The 24,878-nt window shown below is 40.8% G+C and overlaps 1 protein-coding gene across 2 annotated transcripts; it reads right to left on the bottom strand.

The window, feature by feature from the left end:
* Positions 1-5,276: 5,276 nt before the first annotated feature.
* Positions 5,277-18,121, bottom strand: socs5b (suppressor of cytokine signaling 5b). 2 transcript variants are annotated; one of them, XM_049600191.1, is made up of 3 exons: positions 17,662-18,121; positions 13,524-13,602; positions 5,277-9,745 (listed from the first exon to the last, which is right to left on the bottom strand). In XM_049600191.1, the coding sequence occupies exon 3, from the start codon at positions 9,724-9,726 to the stop codon at positions 8,038-8,040; it is 1,689 nt and encodes a 562-aa protein (XP_049456148.1). In that variant the 5' UTR covers positions 9,727-9,745; positions 13,524-13,602; positions 17,662-18,121; the 3' UTR covers positions 5,277-8,037. The 2 variants fall into 2 exon arrangements, with proteins under 2 accessions (XP_049456148.1, XP_049456147.1); XM_049600190.1 differs by lacking the exon at positions 13,524-13,602 and having other exon boundaries at positions 17,662-18,118.
* Between the last annotated feature and the right edge of the window lie 6,757 nt (positions 18,122-24,878).

The following is a 24,878-nucleotide window of genomic DNA, read 5'->3' as shown; positions in this document are numbered from 1 at the left end:
ATCAGTGACCCACATCCAACTCTAGATTCCACAACTTACTGCTGGAGAGTTATTGCTTGCTTTCTATTATGGTGTGCCAGAGGATTTAACCAGGAGACTTGAGGCTATGTTTTGAGAGCATGGATACGAGCGTGCTGTAGTTCCTCAGTTTTGCTGGTTTCTCGTCCTCTCTTTGAGCCCGCAGAAAGTTTCCTGCCCTGTATGGTAGCTTACCCTTACCCTCACCCTCTCCCTCCTCCTGGGTGAGCGTCAATTATTCATAAGCCTTGGGTAGCTAACTTGAAACCGATAACCCACATGCTATTTATACTTCATTTCAAATGAACAAATACTTAACTGTGAAGTTCCAGGCAGCTTGGTCGTGTCTGTCTGCATAGCTGCTGCTGCTGGGCACAGTGAGGGAGTTAGACTGTGGGTATGGCTGAGCGGGCGGTCAGGAGGAGCGGGGGGTCATCTGTCCATTGGGGAGAAAGGCTGAGCCAGCAGCTGCACACTGTAGGTGAGACTATAAGGCAGAACTCAGGAGATACTGTACCACCTGTGACTCCAGAGATTTTAATTCTCTTCTGTGTTCGTCTTTCTATAAATTAATTGCGTTGCTCTAAATGAAAGCTGTTGTTTTATACATTCTTTATTCACACATTTGTTTTCTGTTTCCCGTTAGTGATGTGAAGCCTTAAAATAATTTGTAAACCGAAATAATACAAGAGCGACAATGACGGAGTTAATTTCAGTACTTTTGCCCATTTGCAATTGATTTCTTTGACTCTAAATCATAGGCAGTGGAGTTACATTTTTTGCAAGCAGTTTTCTGGTGCTGCCCACGGCCCTGATTCAGGCAGGACGTGCGGTGTCATCCCACCATCCTCTAGGTCAGCACCTTACAGGTTGGCCATAAGGGCTTTATCCAATAAACATCTTGAAGCTGTTTTGAGATTCACAGACTGAGATTCTTAACTTTTATTTTGATAATTTGCTTAAGGTAAGTGGCCTGATAGCTTCCAAGCCCCGACTCAGGCCTGCAGCTGTGTGTTTCGCATCAAAACAAATAGTCTTTACTTCCGCTGCAGATTGAATGTACTCTGGTGTGTATGAACCCATTGCTAAATGCTTTAAATTTGCATGTTAACCTGTAGTCATATTTGACTTTCTAAAGTTTTTTGCAAACAGCCAAAGGGAACAGAAGTTGGTGTTGTTGAATCCACGTTTTGCTGCCACTAGTCAAATTATGATTTAGGTGTGATAATAGACATGTTAGGTGGGCAACTTGAATACACTCCCAGTACCATTTAGAAAAAGATATTCGGTATGTACTGAATGCTGAGCCACCACTGTCTCTTGAACATTAACTGAAATCAAACACCCACATACCCCCCCCCCCCCCAAACTCTGACCAAATCACACCCTGACTCACTGCTAGAACACTACAAGGCGTATATTACGGGCTGATGAAGAAAAAACAAACTCAATATTATATCATGGGCCAGTGTGGATTACACTTAACAGTTTTATTTGGAATATTAAGACAATGAAGCATAAGCCAAGCACCAAGAGTGACAGCTACAAGTGTCGCATCATACGGCTCTTAAAAATGAACAGGTTATACTGGAAAACAACTGTTTTTTTTCTCTTGAATGGTGAAGCAGATACACAGAACAGACAGTGAAATGTGAACATGATTATGCCATTTACACGCTCCAAATCCTACGTGACCGGAAGAAATTTTTAAAAAAAAAAAAAAAAAAAGGAAAGAAAAAAGGAAAAGCGAGGAAAAGCAGAAGAAAATGGAACAGCAATATTCGTCTGACGGCAGCTTGGTCAGCCTGTGGCAGTGGCTGCGGCCCGGGACTTAAAGGGGGGGCTCTTGTGATTGGTCAGAACGAATAAGGCAGTCTGGGAACAGGGGCGGTGCTGCAGAGTGACAACCATTAGTTCCCATCATTGTCAAGTCCTGTTGCCTCGGCACCCACATCCACACAGCAACCAATGTGCACATACAGCATTAAAGTGACAGAGGATTGCAACCATTGTTACACTACACTCCATTGCATATTAGGGAGAAGTAATAATGGAAAATAATTCTTTCATACATCTTTTTCTGTTTGCATATAGCACTTAACCCAGCTTTCTAAAATATATATGGGAACATGAAAAAAAAAGTTTAAAATATCTTTTTTTGTTTGTCCTCTAAGAGCTGAAACCATGAGTCGTACCGAGGTGGGGGGGATAGATGTCCTTCATCCAGGTGTTGCTGTAGTTTAGTGGGACAGCTAGCGACACAACAAGCCTCTCTCTCATCCAGATCAGACCCAGTGGTTTCTTGCCACAAACGAGGCTCTCATAGTGCAGCTAAATAGTGTCATACTAATGACAATATAAGGTCAAAATAGTTCAATTCATGGCATTTTGTTTTTCTTAAGAACATAGAATATACACATAAACACCCATCTTTGCGTTCCCTTTTTTGGGGGAGTAACACAGAAAGGTGGTGCTGGCTAAATGTGGTCCATGTTTACACATCCCTGGCTTAGGATGGGGTGGTGGTGGGAGGGTGTGGATGTGTGTCAATACCTGGGGTAGTGCAGGTGTCAGAAGAAGTGTGATAGCAAGTGTGTGCAAATGTATGTGTTCCAGACAGTTAATGCACCACAGAAGAATAAAACATCTTTTCATCAGGCTCCTATTACATAACTCCATCATTCATCATACATACAATGTTTTTTTTTCCCTCTCCTAAATCTACGGGTTATATGGCAAACATGTGCTACGGTTAATGTCAGATATTTCCCATGGGGAAAACTGGGTTGAGAGGGTCCTGGGACTCTCCTTGCAATGGGCCTGCCTGAGAATAAGGGGTTAGGGTTGGGGTTGGGGGCAGAGAAGCATTGTTCATAGGAGTCACTGTCATCACCCCTCACAGTCGAGTCGACTCTGCATCCCCTCCACTGGAACCCTCCGTGTGGCTCTGTCCATACACTAATATACTCCCGCACAACACACACACATGCATCGAGTCTGCAGCATGGAGGAGAACGCAACTCCATCGACACAGCTTACAACATCTGAATATAAGTGAAATATTTCAGGACCGCCGGCTTTTTGTTAACACTCACACAAGTCTCGCCATTTTGAGCTAAAACACAAACAGTGCTGTCCATCAATATTTGGACAGCAGGAACTTTTCAGTTTTGGCTCTGTAGTGCAGCATATTGATTGTGAAATGATTACGATAAGGTTAAAGTACCAACTCACAGCTTTTAATTTGAGCATTTAAATCCATGTTGGATGTACAGAGTGACAATCACAGCTCTTCTAATATGCAAACTTTAGTTAAAGCAGACAAACAATAATCTGTAACATACAGACAAGTCAATCAGTGAGGGCCAAGACAGAATTAGCTTGACTGGCCTGATCTCAGTGCGACTGAGCGTTTGTACTTGCTTAAGACCAGACTGGCAAAAAATTACCAAAACAAGCAAGAATAGAGATGACGGCACTGACATGCGTTGCACAACATCACCATAGTGTCAGCTCATGGGGATGTGCTGCACAGAATTCAGCTATGACTGCAAAAGATGTTTAACCAAATACTAAATCTCAGGGTTTGGCGATATGATGGTATACTTTGTGACGGTAGAAATGCGTCCAAAGATTTGGCAATACCGTTTCTACCATGGAAGCTATCAGGCCATGTAACAAATCAGGGCTGGATTTTGCAAATTTAGCTGCCTCACTAGGAAATGTCATTTAGGCAGACATGGAGGAAGAGAGTGAAGTTGTCAATAGAGAAAACTTAACTGTTCAAGAACCTTAAAGCATTCATTTGCAAAAAAAGAATTAGTTTTACTCTTGAGTTGTGTTGTTTCATGTTAGGCAGTTTTATTTTGCTTGTAAGTTCCAAATAAAAAAAATCAAATGTAATGAAGTATGGTCATTTTAAACCATTTCTACATCAAATCTATGGAACAATAGCTGTCTCATGATATATACTGTTACCAGCATTGAAAATAAGCACCAGCCCCCAGCTAAATGGTGTTAAAATAAGAGCCAAAAAATCAACGATAATCTACTGAGAAGCTAGTAGGTTTTGGAATCGATCAGCCACAGTGGCAGGTGGACAAAAAAAGTTAGGGCTAAGTAAGTGAGGCCAATTAAAAAATGACTGTATTCATAACATAATATTACATATACCGTAATACAAGATTTTGGTCATATCGCCCACCCCTGATGAATGATTTAGGTTGATTTAAGTTTTTAAAAGTGGGGGCCTTTGTACATAAGCAGTACAATTCCCACCATGTTCACCCAATATGTCTGCAAATCAAAGCCTTAAGTTGTCACTTAGCCCAACTGTCATTTTAAATCCAATATGCTGGAGTAAAGAGCCAACACAGCGAAAAACCTGTCCCTGTCCTTATACTTGCAGACTACACTGTAGAACACAAATACACAATTAAAGTGCTATTTACTTCAACAAATCCCTAGCCCTCTCTGTGAGCAAGCCGTTGCCACAACAGGAAGCCAGCTCCATCTCTCCACCTCCTGGCTCCTTAAAGTTAACTTCAGGCTAACATTGCCCTAACAGGGTTGGATAGAGAGTAGAGGGGAGGACAAACAGGCCTTAGTTCACCCTCCACCACAGTCACCTCCACATCAGCACAGTGATGTTAGGGATGTGGCCAGATGGAGAGAGAGCAGTTGGATACAATAATAAAAAAGGCCTCCCTCAGCCACACAGCAGCCATAAGGCAACACAGAGTGGCCCTTTTAGTTCCCAGTAAATTTATATCCCAACATGGTAAAATTAGCCTGTGATTAGTGCCTGCAAGTGGGGTGGGGCACTGTAAGGAGTTGTATGCTATTGCTAGGCACTGGCAGTAGCATGGTAGACAGGTGACAGTGAGCAAGATAGTATGATGTGTGTGAGTTTTCAAATAGACATATATTTCTTCTATTTGACAGTGTGGATGCTAAAAATCCTGAAACATCAAAGTGCACATACAAGCAACTCAAATGTCAACCTTATTCCCCTCCACTTAACACACACTCCTGCCACTCTAACACATAAAGGTGACTTAACATGCCATATTCAAGCTTTCTGAGAACAAAGTGCAGGGCAGTGGAAAATGTTTGGGATTTTTATGTGAAGAAATGTCTGCTATATTCTGATCAGTTCACAATGCAGTAGAGAAAGTAAAAATTGGTCATTGAGATATGAGAATCTTTAATCCTTATACCTATACCAATTATGTTTAACCACCTGCATAAGAAATGTATTGTTTCCTGCCTGATGAATAAGTGAAAATATGATAATAGTTTGGCAGAGAGAGGGTGTTCAGCGTTAAATTTCAGGGTGTAGGTGTGAGCTCGACAGGGCCATGTTCACCCCAAGAATATATTAACAAAGAAGAGCAGTCTAACATACTGTAGTATGGAACTAGCTTTCACTAGTTTGTATATCGAAAATATAATTTAGCATAATTCTAACACCATTGAGCACATAAACAAGCTTTAGCCTACTAGTTATTACACATAGGTGTGTACAAGAGCTTTGGTCACAGGCTCAGATATTCAGGGGCAAAGAAACACACTGACATTTGTTCATGAGTCATCCTTACTAATGAGAATTACAATAACCTTTAACACATGTGTGGGCTGACAGACACATGAGCGCACATGCACACTAACTAAAATATGAACTAGTTTGACACCTTTATAAATTAAGCTTTCCACTGATCATGATCTTGTGTGTTTCAGCTTATTTTAGTTTTACACATTATCGGCTCGGTTTTCATCACATACTTTCCAGTCCTTTTTTTTCTTTTTCTTTTTAAAGTCAGGTAATGTGTATTATTACTAAGAGATAGAACAAACGCTGTTGCTGATGAGTTAGATTATACACTGCTGCTGATGTCCAACTTGGGGCAATGCCATTGGAGGATGGATCAAAACTCTCACTGTAAAGAGTTAACCTTCATGCCCTCTCATTAGGATCTGTATGTCAAGCTGCAGACTACAACCCAGACATGTGAGGGCTGGACATCAATATATTTAACTGAAATATGCTACAGTAGGGCTGGCATTGGACCCACTAACAACCTAATACTATCATACAGGCCATAATGTGGCGAGAGACTAATGCATGCATTAGTGAGTGAGAACAGATGTAACTAACAACTCATCACTTCAATAATCTGTCATAGCTTAACCAACATAGCACCATTGAAATTTTATCCGTTAGAAAAATTTTAACGTGCACCATGAGTAAGAGAGCTTACAGCTCATGCACCTCTGTGTTATTATCCTCTTTAGTCTCATTTGATGGTGTCTAAGTGGACTGTGTTGAAGCACCTCCTGTTGCAGGTTTGGACTACAAAGCAACTGATTATGGAACAATTTCTATAAAAAGGCACATAGGTTACACTTATTTTCTCTTCACAATGAGAACAAAACAGAAATGACCGGCTAGCCAGCAGTGCTTTTGTCCCATGCAACAAAACTGAAATCATTGAGATTACATAACTAAAGCTCTCAAAGATATGCCAACCTCTCGAGAGTTGAGTGTTGCCTGCACTCAATGCTTTCACTATGACTATAAATGCAACCAGGCAATGAGGGGATATCTTGGGGTTGAGACCTTATAGTTATATAGTTGTAAGATGGACGACATCAACACCAAAGAAAAGGCTATATCACGTCTTTCCTGATGGTGACATAATGCTTTTCTTAAAAACAGCTCATCACATTTTGACATGATTTTTTGAAAGAAATCTAAATTATGGAGGAAAAGGGTACGGTAATCTAATCCTGTGAGTTGCCATTTACAATTTTAACAAGCAGATTCTTGTTAAGTCTTTGAAGTATCATTAGAGGCTAGCTCTCCTGCCCATTTAGAATCCAGCCTTGTCATGTTTAAAGGGGCGCTGGCATTTTGAATTTTCAGCTTTTGTCTTCACCTACAGCTTGTCATACATGCCCACAATTCCTTTGAGAAGACTTGTTAGCTTCCCTTACAGTAACCAAAGTGCAAAGCTATCTGCTTCAATGTTACAAGAGTCTGTTTAAGAAAAATAACCAACCAGGATATGCAGGGCTGAAGCTTTCTGTGTGCTAGATGCCACCAAAAGATGCTAACTGAAGGAAGCAGGTGTAAAACTAAACATAAAATCATAACAGAATTCCATAAAGACACTAGACTGTTCAAAATGTTACCCTAGTAGCTTAATTTCATACAGGGTGTAATGAGCTGTGTGCATACATGCACAAAAGTGTGCAATTAGCTCAAGAGTCTATGGCCAATGAAGAACTAACTGACTGCTGTGACAACTGTAACAATGGTCCTTAGAAAGCACTTCATTTCCCTGATGTGCTGTCCTGAACTCTATGGACCCTCTCAGAATCTGTCCCTGGCTTAGCTGATGCTCTTGCGTGCAAAGAGATGGCAAAGAATGTGCCTTATGTAGCTCAATCCATGGGACAAGCTCTGACTGCAATATAACAATAGCATCTCCAGATGCCCTCTCAACCCACACACATATTAAAACCCTCTTGGGAAGGTGCTCCACTAGGTGCTTTGACAAGCTAAGGAAGAAAAAAAATAGAGAAAGCACTAAGTGAACTGTACAATGTAGCCATGTGGGCCTAAATAGCAATTTGGGATGAATAAGGGAGGCATGCAGGCAGGTCTACAGGCAGGGTGATGTTGTGGGATCAGGCAGACATTTAGCACAAAGCAGGAGAGAAAAGACACAAAGCACTGATATTTGTGCCTTCCCTCCCTGTCAAAACAACCTGTTCAACACAAAAACATGTGCTTGCCAGACAGCGTTATACTGAATATAATCATATGTATTTTCTGTGATGTAAGTAATAACTAAAACAAAGATTAGAATGAATCTTGTATAGCTTGTTACATTTAAATTCCATCCCCCACCAGACAGAGAGCCATGTCAATATAGCCTCTAACTGGCTAATGAGGAATTTCTTAAGTTCTGTAATCCTCCTGCAGTGTGTGTACAGGCAATGGAGAAGCCCACCCTATTTGACCTTGAGTGGCGGTTCCCTCTCCAGCCAGCGAACTCGTACTTTCTGTTTATAGTGATACTCCTTGAGGAAGTCCTGCAAGGCAGGGGGCAGCGGCAGAGAGCCTATACCATCGTAAGTGGTCCAGCGGCAGATGGCGGCTCGTGCCAGGTGCTGCAGGCCGAAGGGAAAGGTCCGATGGAGAGGCGCCGTAAGCAGCGGTTCAAAAAACATGCAGGCGCTGGGATCCTTGTAGTGCTCCAGCAGTCCTGTCACGGTGGAAGAGTGGAAAACACAAGGGTCATGAGCGTCAAAGCTGAAGTTGTGGTTCCACTGCTCAATGCGGGCGTGCAGTGAGCGGTTGTAACGGCGGAAGCTAACAGAGAAGAGGTAGTCCTCCTGGGCTGAGTCACGGAGCAGGAAGGTGCCCTCTGGCCGCCCATCCAGCAGTGCCTCAGCCTCATAGCGGTCCATCACGCCCCAGTAGCAGGGCAGAGCTGTGATCTGCAATAGGTCTGGCACCAGGCAGTGGATGTAGTCTATCTGGGTGTGAACCTTCCAGGGCCCAGGTTGCTGCCTGCTCAGGTGACCGTCCCCAGAGGCGTGCCTCTGCTTGGGCCTCCTGGCCTGCAGACAGAGGGTGGTCGAATCCTCCTCAGAGTCACAGTCCTGAGCTGATGCTGCAGCCCCCAACACCTGCGCACAGGCCCCTGATAATCCAGCACCCACAGAGCTGCCAGCGCCTGAGGCCCGGCCATCCCCAGAGGCCTCTCCCATGCCGGGAGCCATCTTTGGTCCCAGTTTGTAGAGAGAGGAGCCCGGCACTGAGGCCTCCAGGGTGTGGATCTGTGCATTAGGTGGTGGGTCCACACCTTCCTCGATGCTTAGTCTGCGACGCTCACGCAGACGTTCCTCCTCATCCTCAGGAGAGGGGTGGGCCGGGTCAAAGGCATCCAGCAGGGCAGTGGAGGAATGCGGGCTGACCGGTGCTGTGTGTTGCTTGATCAAGTGCCACTTGTGAGCAAGGTCTGAGCCTGGTGGGAAGGGGCAGGTCTCCAGCATGAGCTCTGTCAGGTGAATCTTACGTTTGGAGGTGACCGGGTTCTTAGATGAGCGGGTGCGTCTGCGAGCGGGCAGGGGTAAGCACAGCCCTACTGTATCACTTAGCCGCTGGCGCAAAGACCGAGCATTCAGACTGCGTCCTCCAGATACAGAGTCACTCATCTCCTGGATGGAGCTGACTCCATAGCGCCTGTCCCTACGGTTCCCACTCCCCCGTAAGCGCCCAGACCGCCTATCTGCTTCCAGAGAGCTCTGGGTTTTAGTGGAACATGAGTGTTTTTTCTTGCCCCCCCAAGGAGCATGACGAGAATAGGAGTCTCTCCGGGCCAGGGGAACACCACCTGATCCCCCCCGCACATCCTCAGTGTCCTTGTCAATTGTAATCTCTACAATCTGTGGGATATCCGACACACAGTTATGATGGCGGCGTCCTGCTGTTACCATTGGCACTGGCAGAAGGCTCCGAGTTGGACTAGAGGCTCCTGATGCCTGAGGTTCACCTGAGCTGCCTTGGCCAATATCCACCACACAGTGGACGGCATCGGCCTCAACCCTGCTTTCACTGGGTCCTGAACTGCTGTTGTGAAAGAGTGTCTGGCATTTGCTCTTCAGGTTGCTCCACATGTTGCCCACTTTCTTCATCAATAGGAGCCCCTGGGACCTGCAGATAACAGGAGACAAAACTGATTAAGTCACAGGTGGAGAAATCTTGCAACAGCAATGGCGCCTACATTTAACACTGAGGCACAAGCTGCATAAAGAATGCCCTACATTTAAATTCCCCAGACTGCTGTGTATCTAGTAATTAGACATGGTGCGAGTATAACGGGGCCAAAGTGTCTGAGAGGTGGGTGAGCTTGAGTAGTTGGAACAGCAGAGTTAGGAGTTGCCAGGCAGACGTGCAGGGACACAAGGCCACAGCTATAAATGAACCCAGGATCTGCTCACAGCTGATCTGCTGGTATGTACTGTATTACAGAGCCAGTCTAGACCTGACCAAAAACTTTCCCTGTAACAGCAGCAGACAGGGCACATGGACATGCACATACACACTCACATATACCATTGATTTATCACTCTACTAGAATTTGACAGGGATTTGGAGGTAGCAACACCAAATTGCAGGCGAATGGTGCAAATTTTACAGTTAGCAGTCACCACAGGTAGGTGGCTTGCCAAACACAAATCATGGAAGGATTCCAAAATGCAGCAGTTTCAGACACTGGATTTCATGGATTTATGAGGGTACACATTCTGGTGTTGCCAGTGAATCCAAATCACTGCAGCAGACAAGGTTAGGATTGCAACGGTATGGGATTTTCACAGTACAATAACTGTCTCAGAAAATATCAAGGTTTCCTGGTATCACGTATGCGGTATAACACAATTATTTGATCCTTAGTGGAATGAAAATATACTTTTTTTTGTTGGTTGAACTCTTTTAAGTGAGTCTTGAAACCATTTTTTAAATAAAAGTATGTGTAAAAAGTCTGACAGGCAGTCAAGAAGGAAGGGAGATTCTTCGTCTGGTTGCATTTTTTTCCTTCATATCATAGATAAGCAACTGTACATGGCATGATGACAGCTGCTTTTCATATCAAGGTATGCCATGAAACCAGAATACCACTAAAACTCTAAGTCAGATACTTGATTAATTTACCAATCTACAAAATATCCAAACCCAAACACATATGCAAGTCTTCACAATGGTGTTTTAGTTCTTTAGACCTTCAAGTAAATTACAACACTCACTGTTTGGACATTTATCTCTGAAACAAGTTTTATTCAAATTTCGAAGGAAACTAAAGTGTACTGTACCTGATTAAATCATCTAACATTGACTTTACCCATGAGTACAAGCTGCAGGCAGTGCATTTTACAATACTTAAAGAACATGCACTCCTATTATGGATGTTCTTGTTGAAAATTTAATTGCACGTGCGACTTACTAAGCTAGAGGCACACAATGAAGGACGTTGGACCCACTGTAGCTTGTCTCTCTCCTTCCCACCCACTTCTTTTCTTTTCTGTCTGCCTCTGGGCCAAAAGCAGCTTTCTGACTACCAGGCATCGTGTCGACCTGCCTACAGATTTAAGTTTGCCTCGTAACATTGGAATAAACATTATGGCTTTGCACAGTCATCTGTGACTGACAAGGGTTCTGTGATGCACAGGAAACCAGACTGGTCCACAGCACACAACTGATTAAGTTGATTTGCTGAGGGCAGTTCCAAGGCTATCACTAACAAATGACGTCAGTGTCATCCCCCTTATTGACCTGCTGTGTACTTACAAAAGATGACGTCTCTCTGCTTGACTCTTTCCATGTTTGCAATACATACGCCTACAAAACAGCCTGCAATAATTTTGTTGCAATGAAAAAATTCTCTCTTATCCACACAGTTAAGATGCATCACCAAATGACTCACTTGCTGTGGTTCATCTCCTGTTCTGCGCTCCATGTGTATCTGCACAATAAGCCTGAATAAGTGTTGGGCATTGTCTGGTCTGTTAGATGTCTTCCTTTTATTTTCTCAAGGGGCAGTGTCAGTACAAAAATTCACAGCAACTGACTATACTCCCAATCTGATTACCCCTGACTTGAGCTGGAGCTCCAGTCATAAACTACACTTCAAATGAACAACATCCAAAGCAAAGCACCCAAAAGCTTTTCAACACTCAATGATAATTCAGCAAACTTGTAAGTGTTAGAAATCACTTTCCTCATGGACTGGATAGTAGTAACATCTGTATGCCTTTATTTAAAGTTAATTACACTTAAAACAATATGTCTGGTACAATTTACAACAACTAAACTTGCTTTAAACTGTGTTTAAAATTTCATCCCTGCTATAAACAATGAGCCCAGTATCATCACTGCAGCACACATTGTTTCAGAATACTCCTTAGCAAGTTGTTAAGTGCTCCAAGCTGTGGCTGGGAGTTATTCTGCAACTAGATTTGATTACCAAATTATCATAATTTTTGATGCATAGGAATTTGATTTTCATCTCCTGCATGGAAAAAATGTCAGATGAATTTCATTACATTTTAGATTGTATTATTTTAATGGACATTTCACCCAAAATCAAAAACACATTTGTCCTCTTATATGTAGTGCTAATCATCAGTCTAGATTGTTTTGGTGTTAGTTTTGGAGATATCAGCTGTTGAGATGTCTGCCTTCTCTCCATTATAATGGAGCTAGATGGCACTCGGATTCTGGTGTTCAAAGCACCAACAAACATACATTTGAAAAACTCAACAGCAATGTCTCTTTCCAGGAATCATGACCTGGTTACTCAAGATAATCCACAGACCTTGTTGTGAGCAGTTTCATGTAGGAATTACTTTCTCTCTTAAAAACTACACCCACCAACTGTATCACGGCACAGAAGGAAGCATGAATCTACTCATAAAAGAGAGGCTTTTTCTCAAAACAGCACGAGATGTAAACATTTATGGCGTCCTCCTTGGCTGAGCTATAATATTAGCCAGCTTAGTGGCAACAGGTGAGCTGGCAGCAGATGCATGATTCCTTCTGCACAGTGATCCAGTCAGCGGGTGTAGTTCGATAGAAATAAAGGTCTGTGGATTATTTTGAGAAAAGTGGTCTTGATTCCTAGAAAAATACATTGCTGTTGTGTTTTTTTTAAATGTATTTTTTGGCAGTTTGAGCACCACAAGCCGAGTGCCATCTAGTTCCATTATATTGGAGAGAAGACAGACATCTCTACGGCCAATAACTCCAACACTTGGCAATGTACACCAAAACAATCTTGATTGATAAATGGAACTACAGGTGAGAGGAAAAATGTGTTTTTAATTTTGGGGTTAACTATGAATGTTATTTCCAAGGTCTGCAATTTCAGGCAAAAATTGTTGGTGTGATGTCACAGAGCTTTCATAATAAAAAACTTGCAAAGGCTTATTATCTAATTGGTGAGCATATTCGTAATTAATCATTACCAATATTTGTTTTTATTACTGAAGTCTCAATTGAACTCGTGGCATGGGCATGTACAATTAAATAATTGAATTTACGATTTAAATACCAAAACATAGTAATTCCATGAATGACACAATATTCATTTTACATGTGGCCTTACTAAATTAAAAAAGAAAAAGATTACTGTCAACTGATCAGTCCTGCATTGGTGCATTTAAAGGACCATAGCCTTTAAAAGGTGCAGTGTGAAGGATTCAAGGATTGATTGGCAGAAATGGAATATAATATTCTTAACAATGTTTTCATTAGTGTGTAATCTCAGTGAAACTAAGAATTGTGTTTTAGTTAGCTTAGAATGAGCCCTTCATATCTAGGGAATGGTTCTTTTTTCACAAAGTCTGCCATGTTGCACTGGCATGTTTCTATAGTAGCCCAGAAGAGACAAACCAAACACTGGCACTACAGAGGACCTTTCACATTTTTACGTTACCTGAAGGCCACCGTAGGGAGAGGTGAGGGAAGGGGTATTCAGTTGGCTGCAATTAGGGATGGGATGATAAACGATTTAACTGCAAATCAAAACAAAAAACATTCACAATAAAGTGAATACAAGTAATAATTAGGTTAAGTAATTCCAGTATGTTTTAGTGATATTCAAGGAGTATTAAGCATGTTTTGGCAGTTATCTAGACATTTATCGTGGCCAGGACAATCCTAATGTGAAACTTTCATATCGTCCTATGCCTAGTTGCCATCCATAATCTCACCGCTAGATGCCACTAAATCCTTCACACTGCTCCTTTAAATGCATTTGTTCAGGTAAAGAAAAAGGGGTGCCTTTAAGTCCTGACAAGTCCATGACGCGGTAAAAAAATGTGGGATACGGTGCAACAGAGAAAGCAGCACTCATTGTACTGAACTTAAACCTGCAACATGCCATTGAGGTAAGCAACACCTTTTTTTTTTGGTCATTCCTGTTGTATAGAAAACAACTGGCACAACTGATCAGCACCACAGGCTCTGATCTCAGTTCCTCATGTTAAGGAAACTCTCCAAAGTGTACCCAATTTCAGCTGTCCTTGGCATGCACAAAGTATGTTGTGCCAACAAAGTAAATGGAAGAAACACCATTTGATTGTTCTCATATTGAGAATTTGCTGCTCTTCTTGGTACAATCGTGCAATGTAACACTGTATTATTGTATATAATGACGTCCACTTTGTGCTGTAACAGTGTTGTCAAATATATCAATTTATCATCACATATCGATTCTAAATATCTGAAACTTCCAATACTCATTTCCTGCAGTATCAATACACCAGTGCCAGCTCTGCTTTCTTTCTCTCTCTTATCAATGTTTACTACAGTTATTCTGCTTTTCTCTGCCACTAACCAAAAAAAGTTCTTGACATAGTATAGCCTTGTTATATTTATCTCTTAATAAAAAAATAACTTGAATGTCCCCAATGTCAATTTTTTACCCGTGGTATTGAAAATGGTATCAGATACTATTTTCCAAGGCACTGTATTAAGTTTAAATTTCCAGAATTGTGACAACACTAGTGCTGTAGGATGTGGTAGTGTTATTTTTTAAAATCATATACTTATGTTTTATAAATCAAACAATTAATGCAAAAATAATCTGAAAATTAATCGATGATGAAAATAATTATTAGGCTACTTGCTGTCCCATTCTTAACAGTTACCATTTACAGTAAACTCCTTCAAGTTATAAATTATTTTAACCATTTGGTTTTAAAGTTCTTACTACGACTATCTGACAGTGTGACTGACGATTTAAAGAAAAGATACTTAAGAGTTAAATAAGTACAATACGCTTCTTACACATTGTTATTGTAAATATGTGCCAATACACTTTTATAAGCCATGTAATACAATATTACCAAATCTGCTAAACTAAAATTTAAGCAATTCATCTACTACAATACCACATGATGCTTATTTACTGCCGTTTTGTTATTTGAGTATGATTTCAGTATGGTGGCTCAATGGCATACCAACAGTCTTCTTGACAATTCCTTATAAAAACCTTTGGGGTTCAAACTGTCTAACTTGGACAGGCACTCAAAGGTTTCACCAAAGCAGCAACATGGCTCAAAATGTACTTGAACCATTTGTACAGCCAATTCGATTTTAGAAAGCAAAACATGCAAACAACCGTCTCTCACTCGTCAAAGTTTTTGTTGGAGCACAAAGTCTTACCAGCCACAACCTAAATTTGCCATTTGTCTTGATTCTGGAATTGTACTGCCAACATGAAAACACTGATCTATGAACTAAAACTGCATGTTCACACCCTGCTGTTTTCCCTCCAAGATGAACTGGAATTGTGAGGCTAATGTTATATCAGCTACATCTTGAGAGGCTGGATTTTCCATCCGGGTTGGTGTGTTTTATCCCTCAGCTTGATAAACGCCTCAAAAACACAAACAATGAAAAGTTCCAGTGACTAAGACACATGGCTTGAAGAGGCCAGGATCTCCAAAACTGTGTTAAGTTTGCCCAAGTATGATAAAAATATGTCTATAACTTGACTCAATGACTGTTTCCACAATTTAACAAAAAAAGTATAGGCAATAATGGAAGTCCCTTGACAGGAAATAAAACATGCTAGCTAGTGTACTCCTATCCACCACATGCTCGATCACCACAAAATTATGAATACATCAGAAAAAATATACGTGTTATTTGTTCGACAATTCATTTTAGTAATATTTACTTACCAAGAACTCAGAAGATTAACGTTACAAACAAAGAGACAGAATGCTAGGAGTGGTACCATGAAGATAAATGAAATACTATAAATGTGAAGGAATGACCACTGAAAACCAAAAACTGACCGTGTGTTCATTAGCTAATCTGACCTGTGTCCTTGATAACTTGGCTTCATTCTGATTACATGTAAAATAAACTTAAGGAGCTATTCAAAAACAGACAACAATAATAGCATAGTGGTGATGAGATTTGTCACTACATGAATGGTTGTACTTTTTTGGTGATCCACCGCAAAATAGCTAAATTATAATAAAGTCTCATTCTTGCTTTAATTATTTATGCAACATTATAACCTAGAAGTTCAATTTTATGCCTACAACAGGACATACGACACTAAGGCATCACACATTGCAGATTTCCGCCTAGAAAGACCTCTGCTAAGCTAATTCAATTATTTAAAACTATAATCGTCCTATATAATTCTCTATGACTGCTGCCATTGATAACAATAGCCACACCAATAGCGCGATCCAGTCCACCACCATTCAAAGCCGCCCTGAAACAGAACTAGGCTACTTATGCTCTCCAGCAGCCCAACACACCCATTCTCCTGGGATCATACTGATCTAGAGAGGGCTGTAGAGAAGACAAGATTAAGGGAGGACGCCTTCTCTGCTCAGACCAGACCAGAGTTAATGAGATATTTGCAGCGTTTTGCATTCTGAAAGATATGTGGGTTGGCAAGAAGCCACACAGGGTCTGTAAATGACTCATAAATCGCTCTGATTCTCCCTGTCCTTCAAGTCTTAGCAATATTTAAACTTTTACTAGTGATGTTGATATGGCAAACTATCCAGGTTTTTCCTCCCCAGGATGGATTAATGGCTGAAATATAAACTTTTTTAATAGAAGCAGAATATGCACAAAATACATATCCCTACAATGCAACATTACATTGCTGTTCAGCAGTGTATTAACACTACAATATTGTTTGAATATAATTTATTATGCTCGTTGTTAGTGGTTTGTGCTCAACATTCAATCAAAAAAACACTCAAGTCAGACCAATAAGTATCTCAGTTTAGTTAAGTCAAGTTAAATTAAGTGAAAAAACATACCCTGACCAGCATTTTAAAAACAAACCCTCTTCAGAGTTAAAGTTAACTACATTAACTACAATACAAAACCTGCCTTCGTTTGAATATGATCTTGTAATTCAGATTGACGTGGACAGTACAGTTTCATTACACTAACGCTTACTACCATAACCGATTATATAATTTACCGCTAACTTCAATGTCAATGGAAAACACACACCTATCGAGCTATAACGTTATTATAGCTGGTTACAGCAATGGTTGGGAGGCCTTAACGTTTCTGGAGGCCCCACTTTTCACTGGTCCCAGCTAAGTTAGCTGACTTGCTAACACGTTAATGTTCACCATCCACAGCCAGTCCCAGTACACCGCTAAATGTTGCTAACGTTACAGCTAAGGAGATAACGTTAGCGGAGTCCAGATTTATAAACTTAGCTTGTTGACTTTAGTCAGCAGTGTAATATTTTTCAGAGACAAATTTGAAACTGTCCTCTGTTGGCTGGCAACATATGAGCTAGCTTGGAGCTAAATACAAACTGCTTCGCTAACTTGCGGTTCAGGCTTACGAGCTGTCAAAAATGCTAACTGTTAGCATTTCCTAGAATGGCAGTTTCTAGCGTTTTAGCTAGCCGCAGCTAGCCAGGCAGCTAGCGGGGTTAGCGTGTTAGCTTGTGAAAAAGCGACACAAAAAATTACACAAATAAATCAAGAGGTGCGGTGCTGCTTAAAGATGGTGAGCAGATAAATGTGACATGTGTGACAAGTAGTGGTGTGTTTCTCGAAATCATATCTTACCCGTGTGCCTTTTGAAAGCCCTATTCAACAGCTCTCTTTGTCTGCAAAAAATGGCTATTAAGAGAAGTCAGGCATACATCCCCCTTGCGGACCACGGTGTCGGATGAAAGCACTAAACGTACGCGGATACTTGATGGTATCATCCCGAATATTTTCAAATTCATTCGTTAAATACTAATCAAAATTATTAAAAAGCTAAATTATTCTTTAAGCGCCGCGACAACCCGTTCTTCATCATGGTGGGGGTCTTCTTCTCTGCCGTGATCGCTGCTGCTCCTAGCAGCCAATATGACGGCGGTCTCAGCAGACAGAGAACCGGAGAGGCGGACGGTGTTGAGCGTGAGGGAAATCGACTGACAGCGGCTCAGTCCAATAGAGGAAAGGGAAAAGAGGGCCATTTCCGACCGAGCACGCGGATAGGGAATGCCCTGCAGCTGGCCCCCCGTGATGGGCGTCTCGTGTCACCAATGAACGAGAGAGGAGGATGAGGCTCTCCACAGGCAGCTACTTGGAAACGTGGAGAGGTGAAGTGATGCTGGTGGTGTTACAGCAGGGCCACTGACTCACTGATGTCATCCAGGTAAGAGAACCAGGAGCAAGGCTCTGCATCAGAAGTGAGGGGGACCCCAGAACGAAGAAAATGCGGTTTTATTTCACTGCTTTTTCTTTTTTTTATAGATTCAAAAGTAAAGACTGTATAATATATAATAACCAGGGCTGTAGCACCAAATTCTGGGCCCTATGTATAAGCAGTCTCTGAGGGCCCCCCTAACTACCTCTCTTGATCTGTGTCTCTCTTAAGAATCTTTTTTTTTTTTTTTTTTTGGAACCCAGCTTTCCTTTTTGGGGGGGAAGACACAACAGTGTATATTGGTGCTCCAGCAGCCTAACAAGCAGGCCTACCAGGGTGGCCCAGGGGCCCAGAGTGTCAGTGGGCCCCCTGGCCCTCACCTGCAAAATGTCAGATTTCAAATTAACACCAACCAGCTAGGAAGAGACACAAACTACAACAAATAGAACAACCACAAGGAGACAAAAAAGGACTACAAAGCAACAAAAATGACCACAAAAGATGACCACATAAAATGACCCCAATAAGACAAAAATTAAAGAAAAAAGATGCATCATGACTAACGAGATATGCAAAACCACCACAAAATCTCTGTGTTTCTGTAGGAGAGGCAGTGGGACTCTTGGCATATCTGTGCCCAGGGGCCCATTGTTTCCTTATCCGCCCATAGGGCCAGGCAATATTCCAACTCAGAAAAAGGGGGTCAGGTTAATCTGGCCATGATCATACCTGTAAACTTTTCTTGCAATTTCAACTAAGTTTTGTCCGAGTGCAGACCAAGATGTTGTAGTGCCCCCTAAACGAAACAAAGTAAAACACTTAATACAGTCAGACACCCTCTTAAGGCCTCAAGTACCATGGAATTACATGTGGCATTGTAGAGCCCAGACCAGTGAATATGTGTCACAGCTTGTACCAAAGTAAATCTTAGAACAATTAAAATGTCTCAGAGGAGCATTCAAAGTCACTCGCACCCACAGATGAGGTCATCTCCTGGAGTCGGATCATTCATAAGCACATGACACGGGGCGTAATGGGAAGTGGAAGTGGTGTGAGTAATGTAGTAGTTAGCTGGGGCTGAGGGCGAGTTCAGGGGGAAATCACCAGCAGTCCGAACACATTAGCTTTTACATCTCCGAGACGCTGATCTAATTTGTGCTTATGAGAGGAAATGAAAGAGAATTGCATTAGCACTGATTCTTCTGCCAGGAGTGATTCACACTATTTTAGTCAACATGGACCTCTCCTACCAGGTCGATGCTGTGTCATCTGCAAACAATCCACAGTGAGGATATGATAACTTACTACTGTGTCCAGGGTGACTGAGTGTGATTCACTTGGCTCTGAAAAACAAAGGCCTGATGACAATACCACAGTATCACGTTAGTTCTGCTTCAAATGAGAAACACGTTTTTAGCTAAAGAGAGCACAGTGTCTTAGACTTCATTTATAATAAGAAGTATTTACATTTTGATACAATTAGACTACTAAGACTTCTAATTTGAAAATGATTGAAGCAGCAAGTGATGGAGTTTATTTTACCAGGATCCTTTTGAAAGTTTCAAGTGAGAAAATATGTTTAAAGTACATAGTAAGCTTTCATTTTTTTTTTTACAGCAAGTTTCATGTTCATATTCAGTTTGCCATTTTTTCTTATTTTATCACTCTGTTTGATAGTAGACATACATTTGGGCCTCTAAAAAATATAAATTCAACAAATTCAGGACAAAACTGATTTCCCAGTTTCATCCCAATAATACTGGTATTCAAGAATTACAGTAGAAAGCAACATCTTATATTCAGAATACATATAAAGAAAGATGTAAAAATCTAAATATTTTGAACATATTGTATGAATATATACAGTCTCAACAGTGTTGAGGTGTTATTCAGGTAGTGATTAAGGCAAGGTTGCCATCTTGTGGCAGCAAGGTAGAAACAATATATTGCATCAACATTTAAATATGATTTACTGATCTCAGGTAAGTGACTACAGTTTATTATTATTATAATTATTATTATTATTATTATTATTATTATTTATTTATTTATTTATTTTTTAAATAATTGTTGTTGTCTTTATTACCAGCCGCAGCCTAGGGAGTCTTTGTGTGTGTGCGTGTCCCCACTTTATACCCATGCCTGTGTGCCTGTTTTGCTGCAGCACTTAAATTTCAACAATAATCAACACAGTAAGGATTTAGCACTTTTTTTAATTATCATACAAATAGCTCAGTTATCCGTTTCAGACCAACTCTGAAATATTATTAGTGAAATAAAGAATAGCTTACCTTAATAGTTACACAGTCATGCCTCTCAAGACACATTTATGAAAAGCTTTGTCTAAAACCATGGCAATTTAGAGAAATGGTCTACTTTTCATAGTCAAGTACATCTTCAGAAGTTCACTGTAAGTGAACACAGACATGATGTGACCGGTAGATACCAGCTTCCCTTTGAAGCACATGACAGTCAGCAGGGTGAGGTTTGATCTCATGTTGAACAGGATACATAGTCTGAATTTGATGCACTGGTTTTCATTCTCTAAAGCCAAAGACTGAAAAAGCCAAGTAACACTCATTACAGCAAATAAACAGGCCTATTCCATTTAATTGCCATTGCTCTGCTGCAGATTTCACATTTTTACTGTGTTGATGTTTGATGTGTCTTTTACCCCTTATAAATTTAACTGTCTGTTACTTGTTCTGTAAGGTGACCCTTATTATTATTATTAAATAAAGGGATGTTAATTATCAGGTAAACATATATACACACAAAGCTGCGTGTCTAGCATCATGCAGCAGTTATGCGTTTAAAGGGAGTTTATCAGTTTTACAATAACTGACCTCTGGTGCTCTTCATTTAGCAAATCAAGCACACCAAATTAATGTCATACCATTTGCAGTTACTCTGACCTGTGGGCGGTGGTAAAAAGCTAATGACACTAGATGTTAGCGTGAAGAATGGTCAGCTTATCCCAGTCATATGCTAACTTTCTCCAGTGCAGCTCCAGTGAGTCTATATTGAATCATACTGCCCAACCCAAATGGAAATGAGCAAATTAATCCATCCTGTCCACAAGACATGAATAAGTGATTCTCCCATTGATATCATGGGGCAAATAGAGTAAGGGATTATACTGACTAACAGAAAGGTCTTTGGTCAGCTGGCTGCTCTTTGTCAAAGAAACTGTAAAGTGTTTAACTTCACATTTTCCAGTGTAATTTATGTTACTCTTTTTCATGATGATTGCAAATACTTGATGTTTGAACAGTAATGACCATACATGCTGAGCTGACATTAAAAAAACATTTAGCAAAGCTAGAGGACAACAGAAAGGGTAGAGAATACTCTGGATGAAGTATAGTTGAAACTCTTAGGAGCCATTTTCTTAGATTACTTAGTAAATGTATAAGTTTGTTTCCAGTAAGCAAATGTTTTACCATTAAGTTTAGAGAGCAGAATTACACTCATGCATAAGACATGCAGGCATGAAAACAGCAGTCACCAATGGAGGCCACCATGCAAGCAGTCATGGCTTTGAATGCGGAGATAGCCACAGCATTGTACGTTAAAGAGTCACTTTACACCAAGTCTGTGAATGTCATTTCAAATCCTCATCTGTATTCCCTTAAGATTTTTTTCCCATTTGTCCATTTGGAACAGTTTCCTTTTAAAAAGAGACATTTTGTACTGTCTTACGTGTCATAATTGCATTGTTAACACACTGGTGGTCAACAGCTTTCAGTTGTTTAAAATATGCCTGAACATCTGTCTCAGCAAAGCTTACCTGGATAGGATTAAAACAGATCCTGTATAGCTTATTTTATGAAGTCAGTTTTTAAGAACAAACTGAATGTCACCTAGAAAACCAGCCTAGGCAGTTGGGAGAAATTTTCCTCTAGGGCTTTCTACCAGAAAGGGACGATGAAGGACTTTCTTGTAGAAAGCCTACAAGGAAAACTTCACCCATGTGGTCAGCCTGACCACTATTATCTCTTAAAGGTCTATTGTCTAGGTTTTAGTGCCATCTAGCAGTGAGGTGACAAATTGCAACCAACTGAAACTTCTCCTGTGTGCTAAGCATGTAGGAGAAATTGGAAACATGAAATCGCAAAAACATGTTAACACAAACAGCCCAGTCTAGAGTTGTGGTTTTCAAACTTTTTGTGCTCAAGGCACACCAAAGGGCAAAATCTCAGGGCACACATGTATGTACGCAATAGCTTCTGTATGTGTTATCACCCTTATCACGACAAAACACAATAAAAATAAGAAAAAGAAGATAGGTAGCTTTCATGATACTGTCTACTGACCATTTTTTCTCTTTTCTTTCAGTGGTAGGTCATCTTTGCTGGTGCTTTGTTGTAATTTGCTGTGTACATAAAATTAAATTACTTTTTTTTTTTTTTTAGCTAGAGTTTGCCTCTTTATTGGGAAAAGGGTGCACACAACATACTGATACAGTCAATTAAAAATTAATTCAACTTTTTGTATAGGCTCATTTGAATACCGCAATAGTAATGTGTGGTTATCATAAAATCTCACAGCACACCAGTGGTCTGGAGCCTGTGTTTGGTTTGTCCATTCTGGGCTACTGTAGAACATGGTGGACTTCGTGGAAAAGGATCTGCTACATATATAGATATAAATGACTCATTTTAAGGTAACAAAAACAAAATGATTCTTGTTACAGATAATTATACACTAATGACAATATAGTTATATCCTCGTAGATCCTGCAAACTGGACCTTTAAATTATGGTGTCTTGCTTGTTAAAACTCAAAAATAATTCTGTAAGCCATTTATATTGTAAATTTCATAGACATGCGTGCTTTACAATATACTAAGGGCAGTGTCACAGCTGTACTGCCAGAGCCAGGGAGTGTCTCTGTGTGTTTTATGTCTGTCAGAGACATTTATATCAAATGATATAGGACCATGTATCTCAACAAATAGCTATATGCTTTTATTTAGCAGAATCAGCTCTGCCCATAAGGGTGGTCCTCGGTATATCCTAGAAGCAGTACAGAATTCAGCACACAATAAACCCAGCAGGGCTTCAGAATGCAACAGACACATATTACTGAGATACACAAAATGCACAATAAGCGAGAGAAGCTATCACCATATATGGTAATAAGAAACGAGAACAAGAGAAGGTGAGGCTGCAGAGGAGAAATCAATCAATACAATAACAGCAGCATATAGAAAGTCTGAGCAGAGCGGGTGACCAGCAGCATACTGATCAGAAACACCACCTGACTGTATTCACTGGACACAGATATGATTGTCAGTGTCAGAACAAGGTGATACTGATAACATCTAACACAAGCCTTTAAATGTGTTTATGTCAGCTTGTTCACTCCACTGTGCTTTGACTCTGAAATTGTGAAAATACAGAATACATTTTAGTCCAGCATATTGGAAACAACATTGATTTAAAGTATGCGTGGCCTGGTTATAATGTTGTCATATGGTTTAGCATGACATTGTGACACACACATGCTGTAACAAGGTGCTACACAAGACCAGTGATGTACACAGTGTTTCCTTTTCCTATAGCACACTTTAAACAAGCTTAGTGGTCATATCATTTAATTTCACTTTAGGAGACTTATTGCTGCCCTCCTATTTTGATAATGTCCTGATACTGTCCTGGTAGTGGCTCTGCCGTATGTTGAAGAGGTCCAGTAAGTGTAAATCTAGATGGGATAAATATAGAGCTGGCCTCATTCCAGGCTGGCTGAAGAAAACTGTTTTTATTTATTTATTTTTCTTGAACTGGACATCTCACACAATTACAGCACTTACATAACATTAACAAGTAGTTAACAGTGTTTAGCCTCTGTAAGTCAGAGCCCAAATTGGGATTCAGCTCAAACAGATTGTGTGGTCCGATGCTTCTTTTATGTCTAATAAGCCAGAAACTAAGTTCCAAATGCACAGGACGGTCCAGCATATCACGCATCACGAGTCATGGGTTTAGAGGATACGTGTTGCATATTTTCCTGCTGGGCCTGGAAAAGATCAGAATGTCATCCAAATATATAAAACAGACTTTTATAGCATGTCCTGGAGCACATTATCTACCAGCATGGGTGGATTATAAGACAATGGGTCCCTGGGTGCACAAATGCAAAAGGCCCCGCCAGCTTTTCTACACAGGAGCGAGAAACACAGACTTGGTGGTAGTGCCTCTTTTGTGTGTGTGTGTGTGTGTGTGTGTGTGTGTGTCTTTGTAGTCATAACACATATTTTTTTTGTTTTGTATGGCTTTGTGGGGGTCAGTTTGTGTCTTTTTGCAGTTCCTTTGCATCTCTCGTTTTGAGTTTCTTCCTGGTCAGTACGTGTTGAGTGACATTTTGCACTTGACACTTTAAGCCCCTGGGCCTGTGCCCAGTAGGCTCATTCAGTAATCCATCCATGTCTATCCAGGGCTTCCACTTATCCCTCGACATAATGCGTACCCGATCAGGCAGACAGACAACGGAAGCAACCACTTTTTTTGAAATATGTATTATCCTTGCATCTTTATATGTGTGTATCTGGCATTTACATCAGAGAAATGTGGTTTCTCCACTTGGGGATGGTTGTGGTCTTTCTTCAGCAGATACCCATTTTGTTACCTTTTATTTTTCTTCC

The sequence above is a fragment of the Epinephelus fuscoguttatus genome, linkage group LG16 (genome assembly GCF_011397635.1).
Source record: "Epinephelus fuscoguttatus linkage group LG16, E.fuscoguttatus.final_Chr_v1".
NCBI lineage: Eukaryota > Metazoa > Chordata > Actinopteri > Perciformes > Serranidae > Epinephelus > Epinephelus fuscoguttatus.
This window is presented reverse-complemented; position numbering and strand designations above follow the sequence as displayed.